This window comes from Scyliorhinus torazame, chromosome 14 (assembly GCF_047496885.1).
Source record: "Scyliorhinus torazame isolate Kashiwa2021f chromosome 14, sScyTor2.1, whole genome shotgun sequence".
NCBI lineage: Eukaryota > Metazoa > Chordata > Chondrichthyes > Carcharhiniformes > Scyliorhinidae > Scyliorhinus > Scyliorhinus torazame.
In genome coordinates, this window is record NC_092720.1 from 205,887,887 (window position 1) to 205,908,242 (window position 20,356).

General features: G+C 46.8%; 1 protein-coding gene across 8 annotated transcripts in view; it reads right to left on the bottom strand.

The window, feature by feature from the left end:
• Positions 1-20,356, bottom strand: part of prrc2a (proline-rich coiled-coil 2A) — a 221,764-nt gene that overhangs the window by 96,446 nt on the left and 104,962 nt on the right. For all 8 annotated transcript variants that reach the window (XM_072475501.1, XM_072475498.1, XM_072475504.1 and 5 more), the window contains 4 exons: positions 7,908-10,184; positions 7,024-7,235; positions 2,743-2,888; positions 442-610 (listed from right to left, as the gene is read on the bottom strand). In XM_072475501.1, the coding sequence (XP_072331602.1) occupies positions 442-610; positions 2,743-2,888; positions 7,024-7,235; positions 7,908-10,184 (2,804 nt within the window). The remainder of the gene's footprint in view (positions 1-441; positions 611-2,742; positions 2,889-7,023; positions 7,236-7,907; positions 10,185-20,356) is intronic.

The window sequence follows — 20,356 nt, forward strand, 5'->3', positions numbered from 1 at the left end:
TGTATCTTTTTAGCACATGTGGGACAGTGACTGGTAATGTGCCCGAGACATTTGAATGAGACATTTTAATGAGAAATTATAGCACGGTGGTTTGCACTGCTGCCTCCCCACAGTCCAAAGTGTGCAGGTTAGGTGGGGTTACGGAGATAAAGTGGAAGATTGGGCCTAGGTACGGTGCTCCTTAGGAGGGTTGGTGCAGACTCAATGGGCTGAATGGCCTCCTTCTGCACTGGAGGGATTCTATCGATGGAAATTAATTACATTGCGCAAGTGTTATGCACTCGTAAATAACTTGCCATTTTATGGTATTTTCCAACTTCAGAGTTCACTCACTTACAGGTTTCCACATGGGAGTAATTTAGATGTGAAAAAAATGTGATCTTAAAATTTAGCATCCATGCGTGCACGTTACCTTCTTGTTTGCACTACAGAGGGACATACCGGAATGCGTGCTATTCCAAATCTGTGTTCCCAGGTCAGTTGTATTAGTTTGACCCTTGCAGCTCTCTTCAGACTCAATGTTTGGACGAGTCATCTTCTTCGATTGCTTTTTGGGGAAGCCAGGCAGCGAGGGATGCAGAGTATCCATTGCACAGATTTTAACAGCCTTCTGGTGAAAGAAAAAGTACATCATGCCTTAAAAGAATCATATACCAGAAGCTACCCAACACGTGTATACCCTAGAGCCTGGCCACTTCCACCTCCCAAACCCAACCTTCCATCTCACTCGCATGTAGCAGAGGGAGAAAACAGCAAATGGCTTCTGCTCACACGGTTTTAGGGTCCAGCAGCACCTTTTCCCCATCTCCCTCTTCATCTATCAGTGCCACATTCAGCCAGAATGTGGAGGGGGAAAGGAGCAAAAATGTATCTGTATTCAATTTCTCTACATCTTCCTAGCCCTTTCTGCCATAGACATCACTGGATTATCCTCTGCAGGCACCCTGTACAATGAGAAAGCATCAAGTAAAACCTGGCAAATTTCTTGCCTTTTCAACTCCATGGGAGGCACGGTAGCACAGTGGTTAGCACTACTGCATCACAGCGCCACGGTCTCAGGTTCGATTCCCGCTTGGGTCACTGTCTGTGTGGAGTCTGCACGTTCTCCCCGTGTCTGCGTGGGTTTCCTCCAGGTGCTCCGATTTCCTCCCATGAGTACCGAGACACGTGCTGTTAGATGAATTGGACATTCTGAATTCTTCCTCTTGTATCTGAACAGGCCCTGGAATGTGGCAACTAGAGACTTTTCACAGTAACGTCATTGCAGTGTTAATGTAAGCCTACCTGTGACAATAAAGATTATGTCAATAAGCACCAAGATGTGCCATGACTCACTTAGTTGCAGGCCCCGTGCTCCAAATATCGAGATCACTCGATTAGAACTGCCTTTAAACTCTGCAGATATACATCAAGGATACAGCCCCTGATTTTGTGCCATTTTCTGAAGCTCTGATCTATTTTGCATAAGAGTTCCAATACTGACAGCCCATGGAAAATATTACCATAAGACACAGAAGTAGAACCACTTGGCTGGTTATGTCTGCTCTGCCATTCAATAAATAAGAAAATATACTTTGTCACAAGTAGGCTTACATCAACACTGCAATGAAGTTACTGTGAAAAGCCCCTAGTCGCCACATTACGGCGCCAGTTCCGGTACACAGAGGGAGAATTCAGAACTTTCAGCTGGTACGGGAATTGAAACGGCACTGCTGGCCTTGTTCTGTATCACAAGCCAGCTGTCTAGCCCATTGAGCTAAACCAGCCCCGTGATCTGATATAATCCTCAACTCCACTTTCTTGCGTTATCCCCATAACCCTGGATTCCCTTGCTGATTAAAAATCTAACTCAGCCTTGAAAATACTGAACGACCTATCTCTACACCGGAGGTGAAGAATTGCAGATTTACTAGTCTCCAAGAAATTCCTTCACATCAGTCTCAAATGGGCGACCCCTTACTCGGAGATGATGCCCTCTAGTCCTAGACTTTCCACAAGAGGAAACACCCTCTAAACATTAGTCCTGTCTAGCCCGATAATCCTATCTGCCTCAATAAGGTCACCTCTCGTTTGTCTAAACTGCAATGAGTAGAGGCATAATTTACTCAACCTCTCTTCAATAAAATCCCTCCATACCTGTGATCAATCTCATGAACCTTCTCTGGACTACCTTCAATACCAGTCTATATTTCCTTGGATGAGGGGACCAAAACTGGTCACAGTATTCCAGGTGTGGTCTGCTAGTGCCGTGGTTTAGCAGGACTTCCCTATTTTTATACTCCATTCCCTTTGAGAAGGCAAATGAAATGGTGGTCTTTATTTCAATTACCTGCTGAACTGGCATGCTAGCTTTTTGTGATTTATTCACAAGGACTCTCAAATCCCTCCGTGCTGCAGCTTTCTCCATTTTAAGTAGTATTCAGCTCCTTTATTCTGCCTACCGAAGGGCATAACTTCACATTTTCCTACATTATATCCCATCTGCCGAATATTTGCTCACTCACCGGTCCATACGGCCAAGCATGACCTTGTCCTCAGCCATCTTCTGCAGAATGACTCTCTTCACCACATGGACTCAAGCATGTAACAAGCAGGGTGATTACAATCACGCTGCCTGCAGCAGAGACTACTCGGACTTCATCATCTTTACTCACTAATTCATTGAGGCGACTCGCCATCAGTTCTCCAGATTTATTTTAAACACGGGCTCCACTCCGAATGAGTTTGCCTTAGTGCAGTTACCTGCAGTAGATGCTCTTCCTTTTTGCGTCGCTCATCGTCCAGGACTCTCTTCTGTCGCTTTGAAAGAACACGGGTGAAGCCATCATTTAAGGGAGATATGGACTCATCTGCAGAAACTGCTGGATGATCATCAATAATCACCACACCTAAAGCAAGGAAAAGATCATTTTTAAACCAAATCCTGCACGGATATAATTGCCTCGGAATGGTTTTATGAAATGAAAAATTATATGGTGGGGCGGAAAAGAGAGAGAGAAAGAGAAAAACAGGGAACCAAAACCCACCTGAAAATATGACATACCAGTCACCGTCGCACAGAAAATAGTCCTGAGGTTCTCCATAGGTTTGAGCATTTAATGTAATCGGACATGTTACTGCAGGACCAGGGAAGGTTTGCAGTACCTGAAGTGCCGAGAAGAAACATGGCAAAAAAAAAAAAAAAAAAAAAAAGTATGGGAGTTCCCCGGTTGCCAAACAGCATGAACAGAGCATTTAGTCATGTGCCTCATGGCTGTGGGGCCTTCACTGTAAATTGATTGCTGTTTTATTTTATTCATTCACAGGATCTGGGTATTGCTGGCAAGGCAAGCTTTTAATACCCATCCCCAATTGTCCTTGGGAAGGTAGCAGTGAGCTGCAATCTTGAACTGCTGCAGAACCGCCCATAGTGCTCTCAGGGAGGGAGTTCCAAGATTTTGACGCAGCAACAGTGAAGGATATATTCCCAAATCAGAATGGGGTGTGGCTTGGAGGGGAACCTCCAGGTGGTGGTGGTGTTCCCAAGGATCTGTTGCACTTGTCCTTCTTGATGGTAGAATCACAGATTTGGAAAGGGCTGTCAAATGAGCCTTGTTGGCCGCAGTAGGTAACTGCTGCCACAGTCCACGTTCTGTCTACAGCGATGAAAGGCACTGTATAAACAAGTTCTTTCTTCCACAGTAGGATGAAACAACTTGCAGAATTATAGACTTTAACTTCAGAAAGTAAATTGTATGGAGACAGCACGACTAAAATGATGGACCGCCCCATCCACCACCCTGGGGAAAGAATGGAGAATGAGACTAACTGGTTTGCTCATTGAAAGAGCTAATGCAGACTTGTTGGACCATTTGGATCTTCTATGTTTCAGGGTTTCAACATATAACCCAAGCTGATTTTCTCGTGCAGTATTGTGGTATGTTGAACAAGACTTCAGGCCATGGTCTTGCCAGTCTGTCATGGAAATTCTGGCAGGGATTAACAACCGGAAGGAGAGCAAGGAGTTTACCCAGGGTCCTTGCCACTTTTGACCTTCGGTACCACATAATAGTTTGAAAAGTAAGTGACTCTGCAGAGTAAGTGAAATGCTTCAATGTGATATTAGAAATACAAAGTTGAATTTAATTCAATTCAGGTTCAACCTGATAACCAGGGCATGGTCCTCCTCGTCTTCCTCATCTTCCTACTCCAGCACAGTTCTTAACGAGAGGCGATACCAATGCAAGAACAGCAAGTGCCTCGTGCTCGGTTGGATATCCATTAAACGCTAATCACGAGGCTTTTTTTATTCTTTCACGGATGTGGACGTCATTGGCTCGGCTAGTATTTGTTCCCCATTCCTAATTACCCTAGAGAAGATGGTGAGCTGCCTTCTTGAATCGCTGCAGTCCATGTGCTGAAGATACACCCACAGTGCTGTAAGGAAGGTGTTCCAGGATTTCAACCTAGTGACAATGAAGGAAGAGCAATATATTTCCAAGTCAGGATGGCATGTGTGGCTTGGAGGGGAATTTGCAGGTGGTTGTGTTCCCATGTGTCTGCTGCCCTTGCCCTTCCATGTGTTAGAGATGGAGTTTGGAAGGTGCTGCCACAAGAGCCTTGGTCAGTTTTTGCAGTGCATCTTGTAGATAATACATACTGCAGCCACATGGTGCATAGGTGGCAAAGCAAGTGAACACTGAAAGTGGTGAATGGGTGCCAATCAAGCAGGCTGCTTTGCCCTGGATGGTGTTGAACTTGGGAACTTGGGAGTGTTGTTGGAGCTGCACTGACCTATGCAAGTGGAGAGCATTCGATCAACTCTGGACTTTTGCCTTGTAGATGGTGGACAGGTTTTGGAGAGTCAGGGAGGGAGATACCAGAATTCCCAGCCTCTGACTTGCTGTGGTAGCCACAGTATTTCAGTTTCTGGTTAATGGTAACTCCCCCCCCCCCCCCCCCCCCCCCCCCAGTAATTAGACTGAATGAGATGGTTAGATTCTCTCATTTTTGGAGATGGTCAGTATCTGTCACTTCTTACTTCCAGACCGCAAATGTTGTCTAGGTCTTTCTAAAAATGGGCACATTTCACTTCAGTATCTAACTCATCACAGTGAACATCCCCACTTCTGATTTTACGCTGGCAGGAAGGTCAATGAAGTAGCTGATGAGTGGGCCGAGGACACTACCCAGAGGAACTCCTGCAGTGATGTCCTTAGACGGGGATGACTGACCTCCAACAACCACAAACATCTTCCTTTGTGCCACTGAGTCCCACTTTGCTCGGCTCCTTGATGCCACATTATCAAATGCTGCCTTGATTCCAACTCTGGAGTTTAGCTCTTTTGTCCATGTTTGGACCAAGGCTGTAATGAGGTCTGGAGTTGAGTGGCCCTTGTTGAACCCAAGCGGAGCATGAGTGAGCAGATTATTGCTGAGTAAGCGCCCCTTGACAGCACGACCCCTTCCATCACTTTGCTGATGGTCCAGAGTAGGCTGATGGGGCAATAATTGGCTGGGTTAGATTTGTCCTGCTTTTTTGTGAATAGAACACACCTGGGCAATTTTCCAAGTTGCCAGGTAGATGCTAGTGTTGCAGCTGGAACAGCTTGACTAGGCGTACGGCTAGTTCTGAAGCACAAGTTTTCAGTACTATTGCTGGAATATTGTCAGCCCCCCACCCTCATTCCACTGGCTACTTGAAATGTGCACAATGGGAAACACAGCTGATCCAGATCTGATCCTCATCCATCTCAAAACGACTGGACATTTGAGGAAATTACCTGTTTTGGATTACACATGAGGAGCCCTGGTTTATATCCCTGGGGTTTCAAAAACTACCATCCTGGCTGACATCAGCTATCTTGTGCAGAGAACCCGAAGCCAAATAAATGACTTTTCCCTCATCTATACAGCTAATTTCCACACACTGTTGCATCCACTTAAGCAGCCACTGAAGATTTTAATGAATGTGGAGTATTCACAGAAATTATCAAGTGTCAGGGCAGCACTGTGGCCTAGTGGTTAGCATAGCTGCCTCATGGCACTGGGGTGCCAGGTTCGATCCCAGCTCTGGGTCACTGTCCGTGTGGAGTTTGTACATTCCCCCAGTATCTGCGTGGGTTTTGCCTCCACAACCCAGGAGGAGTAGGTGGATTGGCCACACTAAATTGCCCCGTAATTAGAAAAAATAATTGGGTAATCTAATTATAATTTATAATTTAAAAAAAAAGTAAATTATCAAGTGTTAATCACCAACCAGTTATCACTGTATAATCATCCAATGTTGGTTCAATCAAGTGTGCAAGGAAGTTTTATGTGCTCACCAATTACCATAACCAGCAAGAGAGAATTTAACCATCGCCACTAAAGTTCAAAGGCATCCATCCTGGAGGACACCAGAAACTTAATTGGACCAGCCACATAGTGACTGCAAGAGTAGATCAGAGGCTGGGAATTCTATAGAGTAACACACCTCCCGACCCCCCCCCCCCCCCCCCCCCCCCCCCCCCCCCCAAAGCCTGTTCGCCATCTGACAATCACAAGTCAGGAATGTGATGAAATACTCTCCACTTGCCTGGATGAGTGCAGCTCTAATGATCCTCCAGGACATCCATGACAAAACAGCTCACTTGATCTACCACTGTAGACATTCACTCCCTCTCCACTGAGGCACAGTGGCCGCAGTGCACCATCTATATGGTGCACTGCAGCAACTCAGCAAGAACCCATTAACAGGGCCTCTCGGGTAGCAGATGCACATGTGTACTACTGCTTGCAAGTTCCCCTCCAAGCCACATACCAATTGGTCTTTGGGGGGGGGGGGGAGAAATCGATCGTTATTGCCATTCCTTCACTGTCACTGGGTCAAAATCCTTCATCTCCCTTTCTAACAGTACTGAGGGTGTACCTGCACCAAGTGGACTACAAGGTTTTGGCTCACCAACCCCTTCTCAAAGGGCAATTGGTAATGTTCAGAATAAACACAAACCACAACACATCGTCTCAACACACCCGGTTACCAGACATTTTTCCTGGACTTACTTGCATAATTGTTCAGATCGAATTGAGTCAGCATGTCACCTTTTTCCTTCATTTTGCCAGGCACCAGCTTGCGATCCTTGTGTCGGCTGTTGACTTCCGCAATAGCTTTCTGGATGGCGGCAGAGTCGCTGGGGATGATCCTGTCCACTCTGAACACCGCGCTTGCATTCTGAGGAAGAGTTGCTGCGAGGGTAGTTCGTTCTTCCACTGGCCTGCCAAGAAGACAGTTCAAACTCTTGAGCCCACACCCAAACATGCTTACCAAAAGCTAAACAGCCTGATAAAATCTCACACCTGGTCATCCAGAGTAAGTGCTCCGATCCTCCACACTCCTGAAGTCCCAGATAGGATTTCAGAGGAAATCAGCAATCTCCAGCATTGTGCTGAAGAGGCCTTTCTTCATTCGGCAAGCCTATACAATTATGCAACCTTGCAGCACAAAACAAAACACTCAACCCAAAAGATCAACAAAAGCCAAAATGAATCCCATTGCCCTGCAGACACCCTGGACCTGCATTGTCATCCCCTTCAAATAAATAAGTGTCAGGGAGGTGAGTGGATCAAGGGTCAGAGGAAGTCAGGAATTCTATTCTTTCCTAAAGTTTAGAGTTTTCAAAAGAGTCACTGAATGGACAAAAACAGCAGGAATCTTGGGTAGATTTCTTCAATTTCTCTCTATCCCAGACAACAGGAACCATTACAGTGCCCATACCCAAGACCCTATATTTTGCCTTCCTGATTGGTTATGAAAGCAAGAAATTTAAGATGTGGCATAATGGCCTAGCTCTGCAATATCGTATAATTATGGACCACCCCCACAAGAACCTCAAACTTACAACCCCCACGCATGCTTTACCCCGGTCCCGTCACCGCTGTTCACCCACCTCCTATTCTTTGGAGAAGGCCAGTTGCGTTTCTCATTCCTGACAGAGCCAGCACTGTTTCTGTTGCTCTTATTACTGGAATCTCCCGGGTTTGAACGCCGATTCTGTCGGTCCATCCCAGGTCTCTGGCTGGAGAAGCTGCGCTTGGACGATTCCTTCTTCTGAGTAGCATTGGGATCCATTGACTTCATGCCTCCGGGGGCATTTTTCACAAACATGCCATCCTTGTCCCGCCTCTCTGTGAAATCGCTGCTTTCGGAAGCCGTCTCCCATTCCTCATTGGCCTGGTCGGAGTTCTGGTTGGACAGATCTGGGGATTTGGTGCCAGCCGCATTGCGCACAACTTCTTTGATCTCCTCTGTTTGCAGGTTGGGAGGTGGGTTTGGTGGCAAGGCTTCAGCTGGAAAGAGGCTCCTTTCTCCATTCATTCTGGCAGCCACCTCCCGCTCTTGCTTCAGGCGACGGAACCGTGGAGGCTTGTCCTGTTGCTGGGAGCGACCATGACGTCGCCTCCTTGGTGGTTTATCAAGAGGCCTCTCTGAGCGATGAGGCTGGCCCTCAAGCACAAGCTCACAAACCGGTGGCGGTGGCTTCTCAGAGAGACTCCTCTCAGTTTCTTTGCCTTGGGTGATGTCAGGGGGTCTGCTCTCTGGGGCTTTCATCAGCTCTTTGGATGGTTGCTTCTTGGGAGGGGACATCTTTGATGGAGGCCCCCAGCCCCCTTGCTGAGGACGTCCACCACCACCACCACCACCGCCGCCGCCGCCGCCGCCGCCACCACCACCACCACCACCACCACGGGGCATACCTCCCCTACCTCGCCGAGAGGGCACTCCACGTGGAGTAAAGATCCTGCCGCGTGAAGAGTCACTTAGCCGGGGTGGCATTTTATCTCCAAATTTTGGGGGTTCTGATCGGTTCTTCTTGTCCACACGGCCGTGATCCGAATTTCTGAACTCCTTGGGCGCCTCTTTGGAGCTGGAGGACACTTCCTTATCGGAGTGAGCCACATCGCTGGCACTTTCGTGAGTCTCACTGCCGGTCTCAGAGCCTCTCTGCCGGCGGCGCTTGGGAATCTCTTCGTACTCTGAGCCCTCACTGCGCGTCTCACTGGGGTTCCTTGGCCTGAATGAGCCTTTTGGACCGCCCTCCTCCGTTCTGTACATAGGCTCCCTGTAGCCTCTGAATTCTCTGCTGCGGCCCCTGCCACCTCTCCCCCGGCCACCGTAGGCACCTCGGTAGCCCCTGCCCCGTGAGAAGAACTCACCACGTCCTCTGCCTCGGCCCCGTCCCGAATAGTTGCGGTCAAACGAATGATCCCGCTCTCTATTCCGCCGGGGGGGCGGAGGGCCGTTGTTGAAGTCCTTTGGAGGTGGTTTGGACGGTTTCATTTTCTCAGGCCTCTGATCCCTTCCGGAAGACTTCGCCTTACCTCGGTCATCCTGCAAATTTGAAATGGAAGGGCCTTGCGAAGGCTTATTGGAAGCCGACACAGAAGGGCCAGACTGGTTCATTTTCAAACTTGCACAAGAATCCTGCTTTGAAGGGTCAACCTCAAATTTAGGCTCCTGTAGCTTGTCCTTCCCCTTAGCAGCCGTTTTCTCTCCTGACCCAGACTTTCCCTTCTCAATTTCCTGCTCACTGTCTTCTCGCTTCATGTCCTTCAGTACTGGTTTTTTGATGGGCCCGGCTCTCCGAGCAGGTTTGTCCCCCATATCGTCACGGTTTTTACTGCCTGGTCGCGGACCCCAACGGGTTTCAGTCTTTGATTCTTTCCGCTGAGGTCTGTGCATATCCTGACGGTTGGGTTTGTCTCCTTTCCTGCTCTCATCCTGCTTGTTCTCTTTGGCAGGGTGATCTTCCTTGTGCTGTAGGACTTCGGGGCCTTGAATGTGTGACCCTGCTTTCTTCATGCTGTTGGAAAGTTGGCTGGATTCTCGAGGCACATGCAGCAAGAGTGGTTCTACCCTTTTGTCTTCCTGTTGCAGCTGAGCCATTTCCCGGCGTTGGGGCATCGACTCCTGCTCTGCCTTGCGTTGCTGATGTGAATGCTGAATCTGTGAAGACATCTCTACCCGTCTATCCCGTTCCAGCTCTGCCTGAACACTGGGCAGGGAATTCTGCCAGGCGGTCTGTCTCTGCTCTTCAAGGCGTTCTATCAGCGGGTATCGCTGCATCTGGGGAACATGGCGAGGCCCACCCTCTGAAACGTGGAGACCGCTCACGAAGGACTGAGGTGGTCCAGTGTCTCGGTGTCGGACTGGTGGGGTTTCACTTCTGTGTTAAAAGAAAAAGTCAATGAGGAACAGATATTATTGCACTGATTACATTGCATAAAGCCATTTATAACACATGGCAATGGGCCATTAAATAACACCATTGATACCATACAGTTAAACATGCCCATTTGCTCACTTTTGCCCCTCTCCTCAGCAGGGATTCGATGGAACCTCTGCAGATGGCTGTTGAGATGATACAATAAGCTGAGGAAAACCAATATCTTGTGGAACTTCTCGGAGTTAAGAACAAGATACTGAAGGGAATTGTGGTGATATCATGATTGTATTGTAATTCACCGACTGACCACCAGGAGTCTCATTAGAATAAGTGAATGTTGGAGTCAGGTAACCTCAGATTGACTGGAGGGCTGAAAGAGGTTGCTTGTGCATGATCATATTGTTATTCATCTATTTTGTATGTAGTTTACCCTCAGTTAGTGTTAATAAATTGTTTATACTTTTAGCTACAAGTGCTCTTGTAATATAAATTAGACCATCCAACAAGAACAATACATGGTACCAGGACTGGATGGTATTAAACACAGAGAAAAAAAAAAGTATCAGTCTGCCACAAGGTCCTCAGAGATTTGAAGGTTTTGCAGACTACAAGAATTAACATGGAGTTGAAGCCACCAACGAGTCTCAGATTTCATGGTAACATGGACAGCAACTGGTGTGTGTTTAAATAGCAATTTAATCTGTTTCTTTCTGCAGTAAATTTAGGAGATCAATCAGATTCACGCAAGGTAGCGATGCTCCTAACAGCAGCAGGGCCCGAAGAAATTGCTGTGTTTAATACGTTTAAATTTGCAAACGTTAACATTTTAACAAAGAAATTCGAAGATTTGATGCACATTGCCAAACAACATTCTCAGAAAGAATGAACGCTGTGTGTTTAGATCACGTTTATAGAAGACAGGAGTCCATTTCACAGATTTAAAGTTAAAAGCTAAAACCTATAATCTTTCTGCAGTGAAATCCACGATTCGGGACAAGATTATGTTTGGTGTGAATTAAAATAAGATGAGGGAATCAGAGCTGGCCTTGTAACAAACCGTTAAAATCGCTTTGCTCAGAATCGTTACTCCAAGATCAACCCGAGATCAGTCAGCACAGTGGAAGACACGGTCTCCAGTGATGAAACATCATTATTTGTTGGAGTAATAACAGAGAGGAAGAACTTTTTGAGGCATCAAACAATTCCTCAGCACTTAAAAAAAATACAAACTGATATTCCATATAAATAAATGTGCTTGATGCAGGCAAATGGCTGCTACCACTTGAAGTGGTACAATTGAAGTTGGTGCCAAAGCCAATTTAATCAGCATGACTGATTTACAAAATCTAAAAATTCAGCCAATTAAATATTATGGTGCTTGTGATCAGTGTGTGGTGAAGAACAGTTTATTCCGTCTCATTCTGTATTGCACAAAGGATTGGATCAACACTCCGGTGATTCTGAGAACATTATCAGCAAATTCAGCGATGTGTTCACAGGTTTTGGTACACTACCATTCACCAATGAGATACAACTCAGAGAGGATGTAAAACCTGTGGTACAGGCAAGAGTAACTGCACCTCTTCGGGATAGCCTTACAAAGGAGCTAGACAGAATGACAAAATTAAAAGTAATCCGAAAGATAGAAGAACCTACCGATTGGTTTGTGTAAAGAAAAAGAATGCCGATGTTCGCATATGCATGGATCCTAAAGATCTTAACGAGAATATCAAGAGAGAACATTAGCAAATGCCTAAGCGTGAGGAAATGACATTTGAGATGGCTGGTGCACAACTCTTTACGAAACTTGATGCATCTCAAGATTGCTGGCAACTAAAGCTGGAGGAACAAACTACAAAATATTGCACTTTCAAACCAAAAAAAAAAAAATATATATATATATATATATATATTTAGAGGACCCAAATCATTATTTTTCCAATTAAGGGGTAATTTGTGGCCAATCCACCTAATCTGCCCATCTTTGGGTTATGGGGGCGAAACCCACGCAAACATGGGGAGAATGTGCAAATTCTACATGGACAGTGACCCAGAGCCAGTATCGAACCTGGGACCTCGGCGCCGTGAGACAGCAGTGCTAATCACTGCGCCGTGCTGCCTGCAAAATACTGAACTTTTAATACGCCATTTGGACGGTCCTGCTTTTGGAGAATGTGGTTTTGCATAATTTCGGCAGCAGAAATTTTTCGCTGTACCATGGAGCACAAAATGGAAGGCATCAAAGGATGATATCATCGTTTGGGGCTCAACCATAGAAGAGCACAATAAGGAGGTTGCTTAAAGTTCTAACGAGCATCAGGAGAAATGGGCTGAAGCTCAACAAGCAGAAGTGCCAATTTGGAGTAACAGAGGTCACATTCCTAGGTGACAAGCTCTCATCGCATAGCACCGAACCTGACAAGGACACAATCCAAGCAATTCTCAACATGCCCAAAATCACACGACAAGTAAGCCATCTTAGGAGTGATGGGAAAGATTAATTTTATAGGGAAATTCATTCCAAAACTGTCAGCAAAAACACATCTACATGATCTTCTTCACAAGACAATGGCTTTCACTTGGACTGAGCAACATCAGCAAGAGTGGAAGAAGCTCAAGACTTCACTAATCACGTCAGTTCTCACATTTGTTTTTATAAATTCAGAGCACCCAATTCATTTTTTCCAATTAAGGGGCAATTTAGCGTGGCCAATCCACTTAGCCTGCACATCTTTAGGTTGTGGGGGTGAAACCCACGAAAACATGGGGAGAATGTGCAAACTCCACACGAACAATGACCCAGAGCCGGGATTGAACAGGGACCTTGGCACTGTGAGGCAGCAGTGCTAACCCACTGCGCCACCGTGCTGCCCCAGTTCTTACATTTTTTGACCCATCTAAGCAGATTAAAGTGTCAAAAGATGCGTTGCAAGATGGTCTCGAATCAGTTCTTCTGCAACTCGAGTATGATGATTGGAAACCAGTCACGTATGCATCACGATCCAGGACAACAACAGAGCAGAGGTACGCACAATCGAAAAAGAATGCTTGGGTTTAGTTGTAGGCTTAGAAAAATTCCATGACTGCGTCAACTTTTACAGTTGAGACAGATCATCCTCCTTTGGTCATCATCAAGAAGAATCTCAACCAGATGTCTCAGCGTATTCAGAGGTTGATGGTGATGATGATGTTACAACACTATGACTTCAGTCTCATCTACACGCCAGGCAAATATGTGTTCTTAGCAGATGCATTATCGAGAGCACGGATAGTGAAATTGCTGCAGATGTCGATCTGCATGTCAAACTTATTTCCACATTGCTACCAGTATCGTATACGAAACTACGCAAGATCCAGGAAGAGACCAGGAAGGATCAAAGTCTTCAAGACGTAATGAGGAATATCAACTCCCCGGCCTAGAGGTCAATGCATGGAGTTCTACAATACAAGATCTGAACTCAATATAGTCATACCTCAATCCTTTTGCAAGGATATACTTAAAAGAGGGTACACAAAAGACAACTCAGGATTGAGAAATGTAAACTGAGAGCTTGTGACAAGTTTACTGGCCAGGTATAAACCAGAAATTGACAGGAAGGTCAGTTATTGTGACACACGCCAGACGCATCGTTGCAAGCAAACAAGAGAACCTATGCAAATATCTGATTTATCTACGGCATCATTGCAGAAAGTCGCTATGGATCTCTTTCACCTACGAGGGAAAGGTTACTAAATGATCATAGACTATTTTTCAACCTATCCCGAAATGGCTCTACGGTCAAGCATAATGACAAGCAGTGCAATACTGCATACCATGTCCATTTTTGCGAGACACAGAATTCCTCAAGTTGTTGTGAGTGACAATGGCCCTTGTTTTAGCTGTAAAGAGTGGCAACACTTCACAGTTATGTATGATTTCAATCACATTACGTAGAGTCCATCGTACCGTCAAGCTAATGGAAAAGCCAAGGTTTACATATTGTTAAGCAATTGTTGAAGAAAGCAATGGGCAGCCAAACTAATCGATATCTCGCACTATTGAGTTACGAGCACCACCACGGTCACATGGTAGATCACCAGCAGAGTTACCACACTTCCATACTTGGAAAAAGAGTACTGCTGGAAATGCAAAACATTAAAGCAAACCAAAGGCAGTTCTATGATAAAGCATCCAGAACTTTACCATCTGTGTAGCGATGACATTGAGAGAGTAGAAGATTTGGGCAATTGGTTGAGAAAAGCCATTGCACTTGAAGTAGCAGCACCACGTTCCTACAATGTGCAGACAGAGGAAGGGCTGGTTTTAAGAAGAAATTGTCACGCACTCTTGAAAACCAGAGAAGACTTTCAAAAACACGATGGATGACAAATCTACATCAGAATCGACATCAGATAGTGTCAGATAGTTCAGCAGTTCCTGAGCAACAGAATGTCATGGAGAACATGGAATCTACAAAGTTAAACTTTAAGATCAACCAGAGTCAGAAGAAAACCTGATCGACTCAATTTGTGGATTTGGCCTATTTGTACAAACTATGCTTGCTGTTCTATATAATTTGTTAAACCAGTTTAAAAAAAATGTATACTGTTAGACTCACAAGCTAATGATGTCACATGCAAATATACTGACTATAATGTATTAATTTATTTCTTCAACAGGAAAGAGGATGTGGTGATAGCATGGTTGTGCTGCAATTCATGGTTGTGCTGTCATTCACCGGCTGACCACTAGGAGACTCATTAGTATACAAGTGAATGTTAGAGTCAGGTGACCTCAGAGTGATTGGAGGGCTGGAAGAGATTGCTTGTGCATGACCATACTGCTGTTGTTTTGTATATAGTTTAACCACAGTTCAATTGTTTTCGCTTTAGCTCCAAGTGTTCTTGTAAATCAGGCCAAAGTTCCAAACCGACTGTGTTCAGGTCCTAGCGCCACTTAATGCTTAAATGTTGTTGATTTTAATCTACCCTGTGGTGTGTTTCCAATGACCGGAGAAAAGCAAACCAGATGGGTCAAGGTTTGTGTGAATGGTGATACAATGACCCAAGTACTCTTTGGGCGGCAAGAAGTGGGGAATTGTTTTTATAAATCAAGTGTTGGCTACATCAACATTGACAGAGACGTTCCGGCCATCGACCTGATATAATGGACGTACTTGAAGTGAAGAGAGTTTATGGGCGATTGTTTGCATACATCCACACTTCATCCCTAGGTTTATTTTCCTCCATCAGAACGTAAATAGATCCTCGACTATTTTAATAGTTTAAAAAATAGTTGTTTTAGTTGCAGGGAAGAGGGGGTAGCTTCTGAATTTTGCCGACATATCAAGTCATCGCTACTCTGAAAGCAATTTACTGTGAGAAAAGCTTGGAGCTATTTCCAAACACAAGTCAATTTCACATTCTGCCGCTCTTTCTGTATTGTCCCACTTTGAATTTTTAATAATGTGGTAATTTGAAAGACTGCCTCCAATCTGACATTTCTGGTGAGAAATTTCTACTGTCCTTTATCAGAACTTAAAAAAATATATATATATTTATTCAAAATTTTCAACAACCACCCCCCAACAAGAAACGAGAACACAAATCAGAAATTATACATTGGATTTCACCCATATAACATTTAAAAACACAAATAGGGAAAAAAAAACACCTTCACCCAAACGAAACCCCACCCCTCCCTCGGTCTGCTGCTGCTGCTGACCTCCTCCTAATGCTCCGCGAGATAGTCTAGGAACGGTTGCCACCGCCTGACGAACCCCTGCACAGACCCTCGCAAGGCAAATTTTATCCTCTCCAGCTTGATGAACCCTGCCATGTCATTGATCCAAGCTTCCACACGAGGGGGCTTCGCATCTTTCCATAGTAGCAAAATCCTCCGCCGGGCTACCAGGGACGCAAAGGCCAGAATACCGGCCTCTTTCACCTCCTGCACTCCCGGCTCATCCGATACCCCAAATAATGCTAATCCCCAGCTCGGCTTGACCCAGGCGTTCACCACCTTGGACATAGTCCTCGCAAAACCCCTCCAAAACACATCCAGCGCCGGGCACGACCAGAACATATGGACGTGGTTTGCTGGGCTCCCCGAGCACCTCCCACATCTGTCCTCCACCCCAAAGAACCTACTCAACCTCGCCCCTGTCATATGCGCTCTGTCAGCAATTTTAAACTGTATTAGGCTAAGCCTAGCGCAAGAGGAGGAAGAATTAACCCTACTCCGGGCATCAGCCCACAGACCCTCATGTATCTCCTCCCCAAGCTCCTCCTCCCACTTGCTCTTTAACTCCTCCATCGAGGCCGCCTCCTCTTCCTGCAGCTCCTGGTAAATCGCCGAAACCTTGTCTTCCCAACCCATACACCCGAAATCACCCTGTCCTGAATCCTACGTGCCGGAAGCAGCGGGAATTCCTTCACCTGCCGCCTCACAAACACCCTCACTTGCATGTACCTGAAAGCATTTCCCGGGGGTAGCCCAAACTTCTCCTTCAGCGCCCCGAGGCTCCTTTTTGCGGCCTTACCCCAACTTCCCATCCCCGGGCTTCCACCCCCACCTCTTCCTGCGCGGGGCCCTGCCCCTCCAACACCGATGCCCACACTCTCACAGCCCCCACATCAAATCCATTCACCCATCCCCACCCAGCACCCAAACAAAAAAAGAACATTCCCCAAACGCAGTAAACACAGTAAACATCCCCCCACAACAAACCCTCAGTTTGTGTCCAACTTTTCAGTCTGGATAAAGTTCCATGCCTCATCAGGCGTTTCAAAATAGTGGCGCCGATCCTGGAACGTGACCCACAATCGCGCTGGCTGCAGCATCCCGAACTTCACCCCCTTCCGATGGAGCACCGCCTTAGCCCGGTTAAAACCAGCCCTCTTCTTAGCCACCTCCGCACTCCCGCCCTGGTAAATTCGGATCTCCGTGTTCTCCCACCTGCTGCTCCGCTCTTTTTTGGCCCATCTCAGGACACACTTTCTGTCCATAAAGCGGTGGAACCTCACCACTACAGCCCTTGGCGGCTCGTTGGCTTCGGGTCTCCTTGCCAGGACTCGATGAGCCCCATCCAGCTCCAGGGGCCTTGGGAAAGCTCCCGCGCCCATCAGCGAATTGAGCATCGTGCTCATATATGCCCTGGCATCGGGCCCCTCCACTCCTTCAGAGAGACCCAGAATCCGAAGATTCTTCCTCCTCGACCTATTCTCCAGGTACTCAAATTTTTCCACCCAACTCTTATGCAGCGCCTCGTGCGCCTCCATCTTCACCGCCAGGCCCAAGATCTCGTCCTCGTTCTCAGAGGCTTTTTGCCGCACCGCTCGGATCACCACCCCTTGGGCCTTCTGGGTCTCCACAAGCTTCTCAATCGTCGCCTTCGTTGGTGCCAGTATTTCTGTCCTCAGCTCCTCAAAGCAGCGTTTAAGAAACTCCTGCTGCTCCTGCGACCACTGCGCCCACACTGCTTGGTCTCCACCCGCCGCCATCTTGCTTTTCCTCCCTCGCACTTTCCGCTGCACTTGGATCAATTTTTTAAACCGCTCCACTCCTGGTCCAATCCATATAATGTCGGGGGGACCTTGCTGTCACCTTCCCACACTGGAAGCTGTCGAACAATTGCCGTTGGGGCCCCTCTGAAGAGCCCAAAAGTCCATTTCCGGTGGGAGCTGCCGAACGTGTGACCTACCTAGGCATAGCCACAACCGGACGTCCTTTAACGGAACTTGACCAACCTCCACCCTCCCTCCTAACTCAGCCCCAACCTCTACCCTCCCTCCCAACTCAACCCCAACCTCCACCCTCCCTCTCAACTCAACCCCAACCTCCACCCTCCCTCCCAACTCAGCCCCAACCTCCCTCTCAACTCAACCCCAACCTCCACCCTCCCTCTCAACTCAACCCCAACCTCCCTCCCAACTCAGCCCCAACCTCCACCCTCCCTCCTAACTCAGCCCCAACCTCTACCCTCCCTCCCAACTCAGCCCCAACCTCTACCCTCCCTCCCAACTCAACCCCAACCTCCACCCTCCCTCTCAACTCAACCCCAACCTCCACCCTCCCTCTCAACTCAACCCCAACCTCCACCCTCCCTCTCAACTCAACCCCAACCTCCACCCTCCCTCTCAACTCAGCCCCAACCTCCACCCTCCCTCCCAACTCAGCCCCAACCTCCACCCTCCCTCCCAACTCAGCCCCAACCTCCACCCTCCCTCCCAACTCAGCACCAAACTCCACCCTCCCTCCCAACTCAGCCCCAACCTCCACCCTCCCTCCCAACTCAGCCCCAACCTCCACCCTCCCTCTCAACTCAACCCCAACCTCCACCCTCCCTCTCAACTCAACCCCAACCTCCACCCGTCCTCTCAACTCAACCCCAACCTCCACCCTCCCTCCCAACTCAGCCCCAACCTGCACCCTCCCTCCCAACTCAACCCCAACCTCCACCCTCCCTCCCAACTCAACCCCAACCTCCTCCCTCCCTCCCAACTCAACCCCAACCTCCTCCCTCCGTCCCAACTCAACCCAACCTCCACCCTCCGTCCCAACTCAACCCAACCTCCACCCTCCGTCCCAACTCAACCCCAATTCTTCACTCCTTGCTCAAGGGCTTTCCTGTGAGCTGCAAAGGGGGGAAAAACCTGTTACTGTAACTACACCACGGGCTATTTCCTGCTATAATTAGGTTGGTTAGTGCTTTAGGTGCAGCCAGGATTTGCTTTTAAAACTGAAGGAATATCCAGGATTGGAGATACATTAACAGACCCAAACTCAGTCACCCTGCCACTTTACTCCAGTCAGATTTCCCATGCTTGTCTGCTGTAAATTCATAAACAAAAAAAAGTTGAGATACATTAATCATGCCTTCCAGTCCCATCACTGTATCCAAAGCAGCATGTGTTTCAGTGCGGTTCCATACAGCTCTTATGGTCTGAAGATGAAATTTATGGATTGGTTATCGTGAGAGGAAGGTTCACCCATGCACAGTATAGATGCAACATTACACTGAAAGCTCGTCAATGTTCGATACAGGTAAATAGGAGGGAATTAATCTAGTCAAAAATTAAAAGCTGTGTCACTCGGGTAGTCCCATTTGAAAGGCGAGATTGCTTCGGAGTTCGTTTGCCCCTAAATCAAGTTATACTCAATATAACCTACACGTAATTAAATGCTTTCATCTGCATCTTAATCTGGCGGCAACAATTTCTGCGGTGGTAGCATTGCATTCGACCAAAATCAAATCTGCCGATCACTTTCGGTAAATGGGGCTTTCTCCACTGATTTTACAATAGGTGGACGACATTAATTTTAGCCAGAGTAACTAACAGATATTTTCTCTGTTTTGCTAGGTAGAATCCAATGAGTAAATAATGATCGTATTTAAATCAACTTGAAAGTTCCATTACATATACTATGCTCATTTGGAGGGCCAGTGCAGATAAGGTGGGCCAAATGGCCTCCTTCCACGCTGGAACAATTCTGTGATATGAATATCTGAAGCAGAGGGAAATAGAGGAGTGTGACGCGAGTACTCTAGGAAGCAAGGCTAGTTTTGGATTTTGGCTGATAAGAGACATAACTTCTTTCTATGTTGCAAACCTGTTTGTTCCAAATGGAAGAGGCCTCTGCTGAAATGCCCAACACAACTATGAGTGACAAGGTTAGTGGTTCTAAATGTTTCACTTTCGGCCTGGATGTATTTTATAGCTGCCAATTTGAAATAGCAAATCACATCACATACAGCCAACAGGAACACACAATCGCATTCTGGTGCTCTGAAGCAGTTCTGAAGTGAACTGGCTTTAAATATAATCAAGATGGGTAAGGAATGTGGGCAGTTTTTCCTCAATAAAAGACACCCTTCAAGATAAAGCAGCCACCACCCTGGAGTTTTTGAGGCACTTCTAATGGTGTGCTGTTCATAGGTATGAGACACCCTCCAGTGCCTCAAAAGTACATGCCAAAATCCTTGACCACACAAGTTGGCATCTACTGTGACAACTTGCATTTATATAGTGTCTTCAACATAGTATAAGTAACCCAAAAAGACGATTATCAAAAAAACATTAGCACGGAGCCACATAAGGAAATATTAGGGCAGGCGACCAAAGATTTGGTCAAAGAATTAAGCAATGTTTTAGAAAAAATGGCCAACATGGTGCAGAGAGGCTAGCTGTCA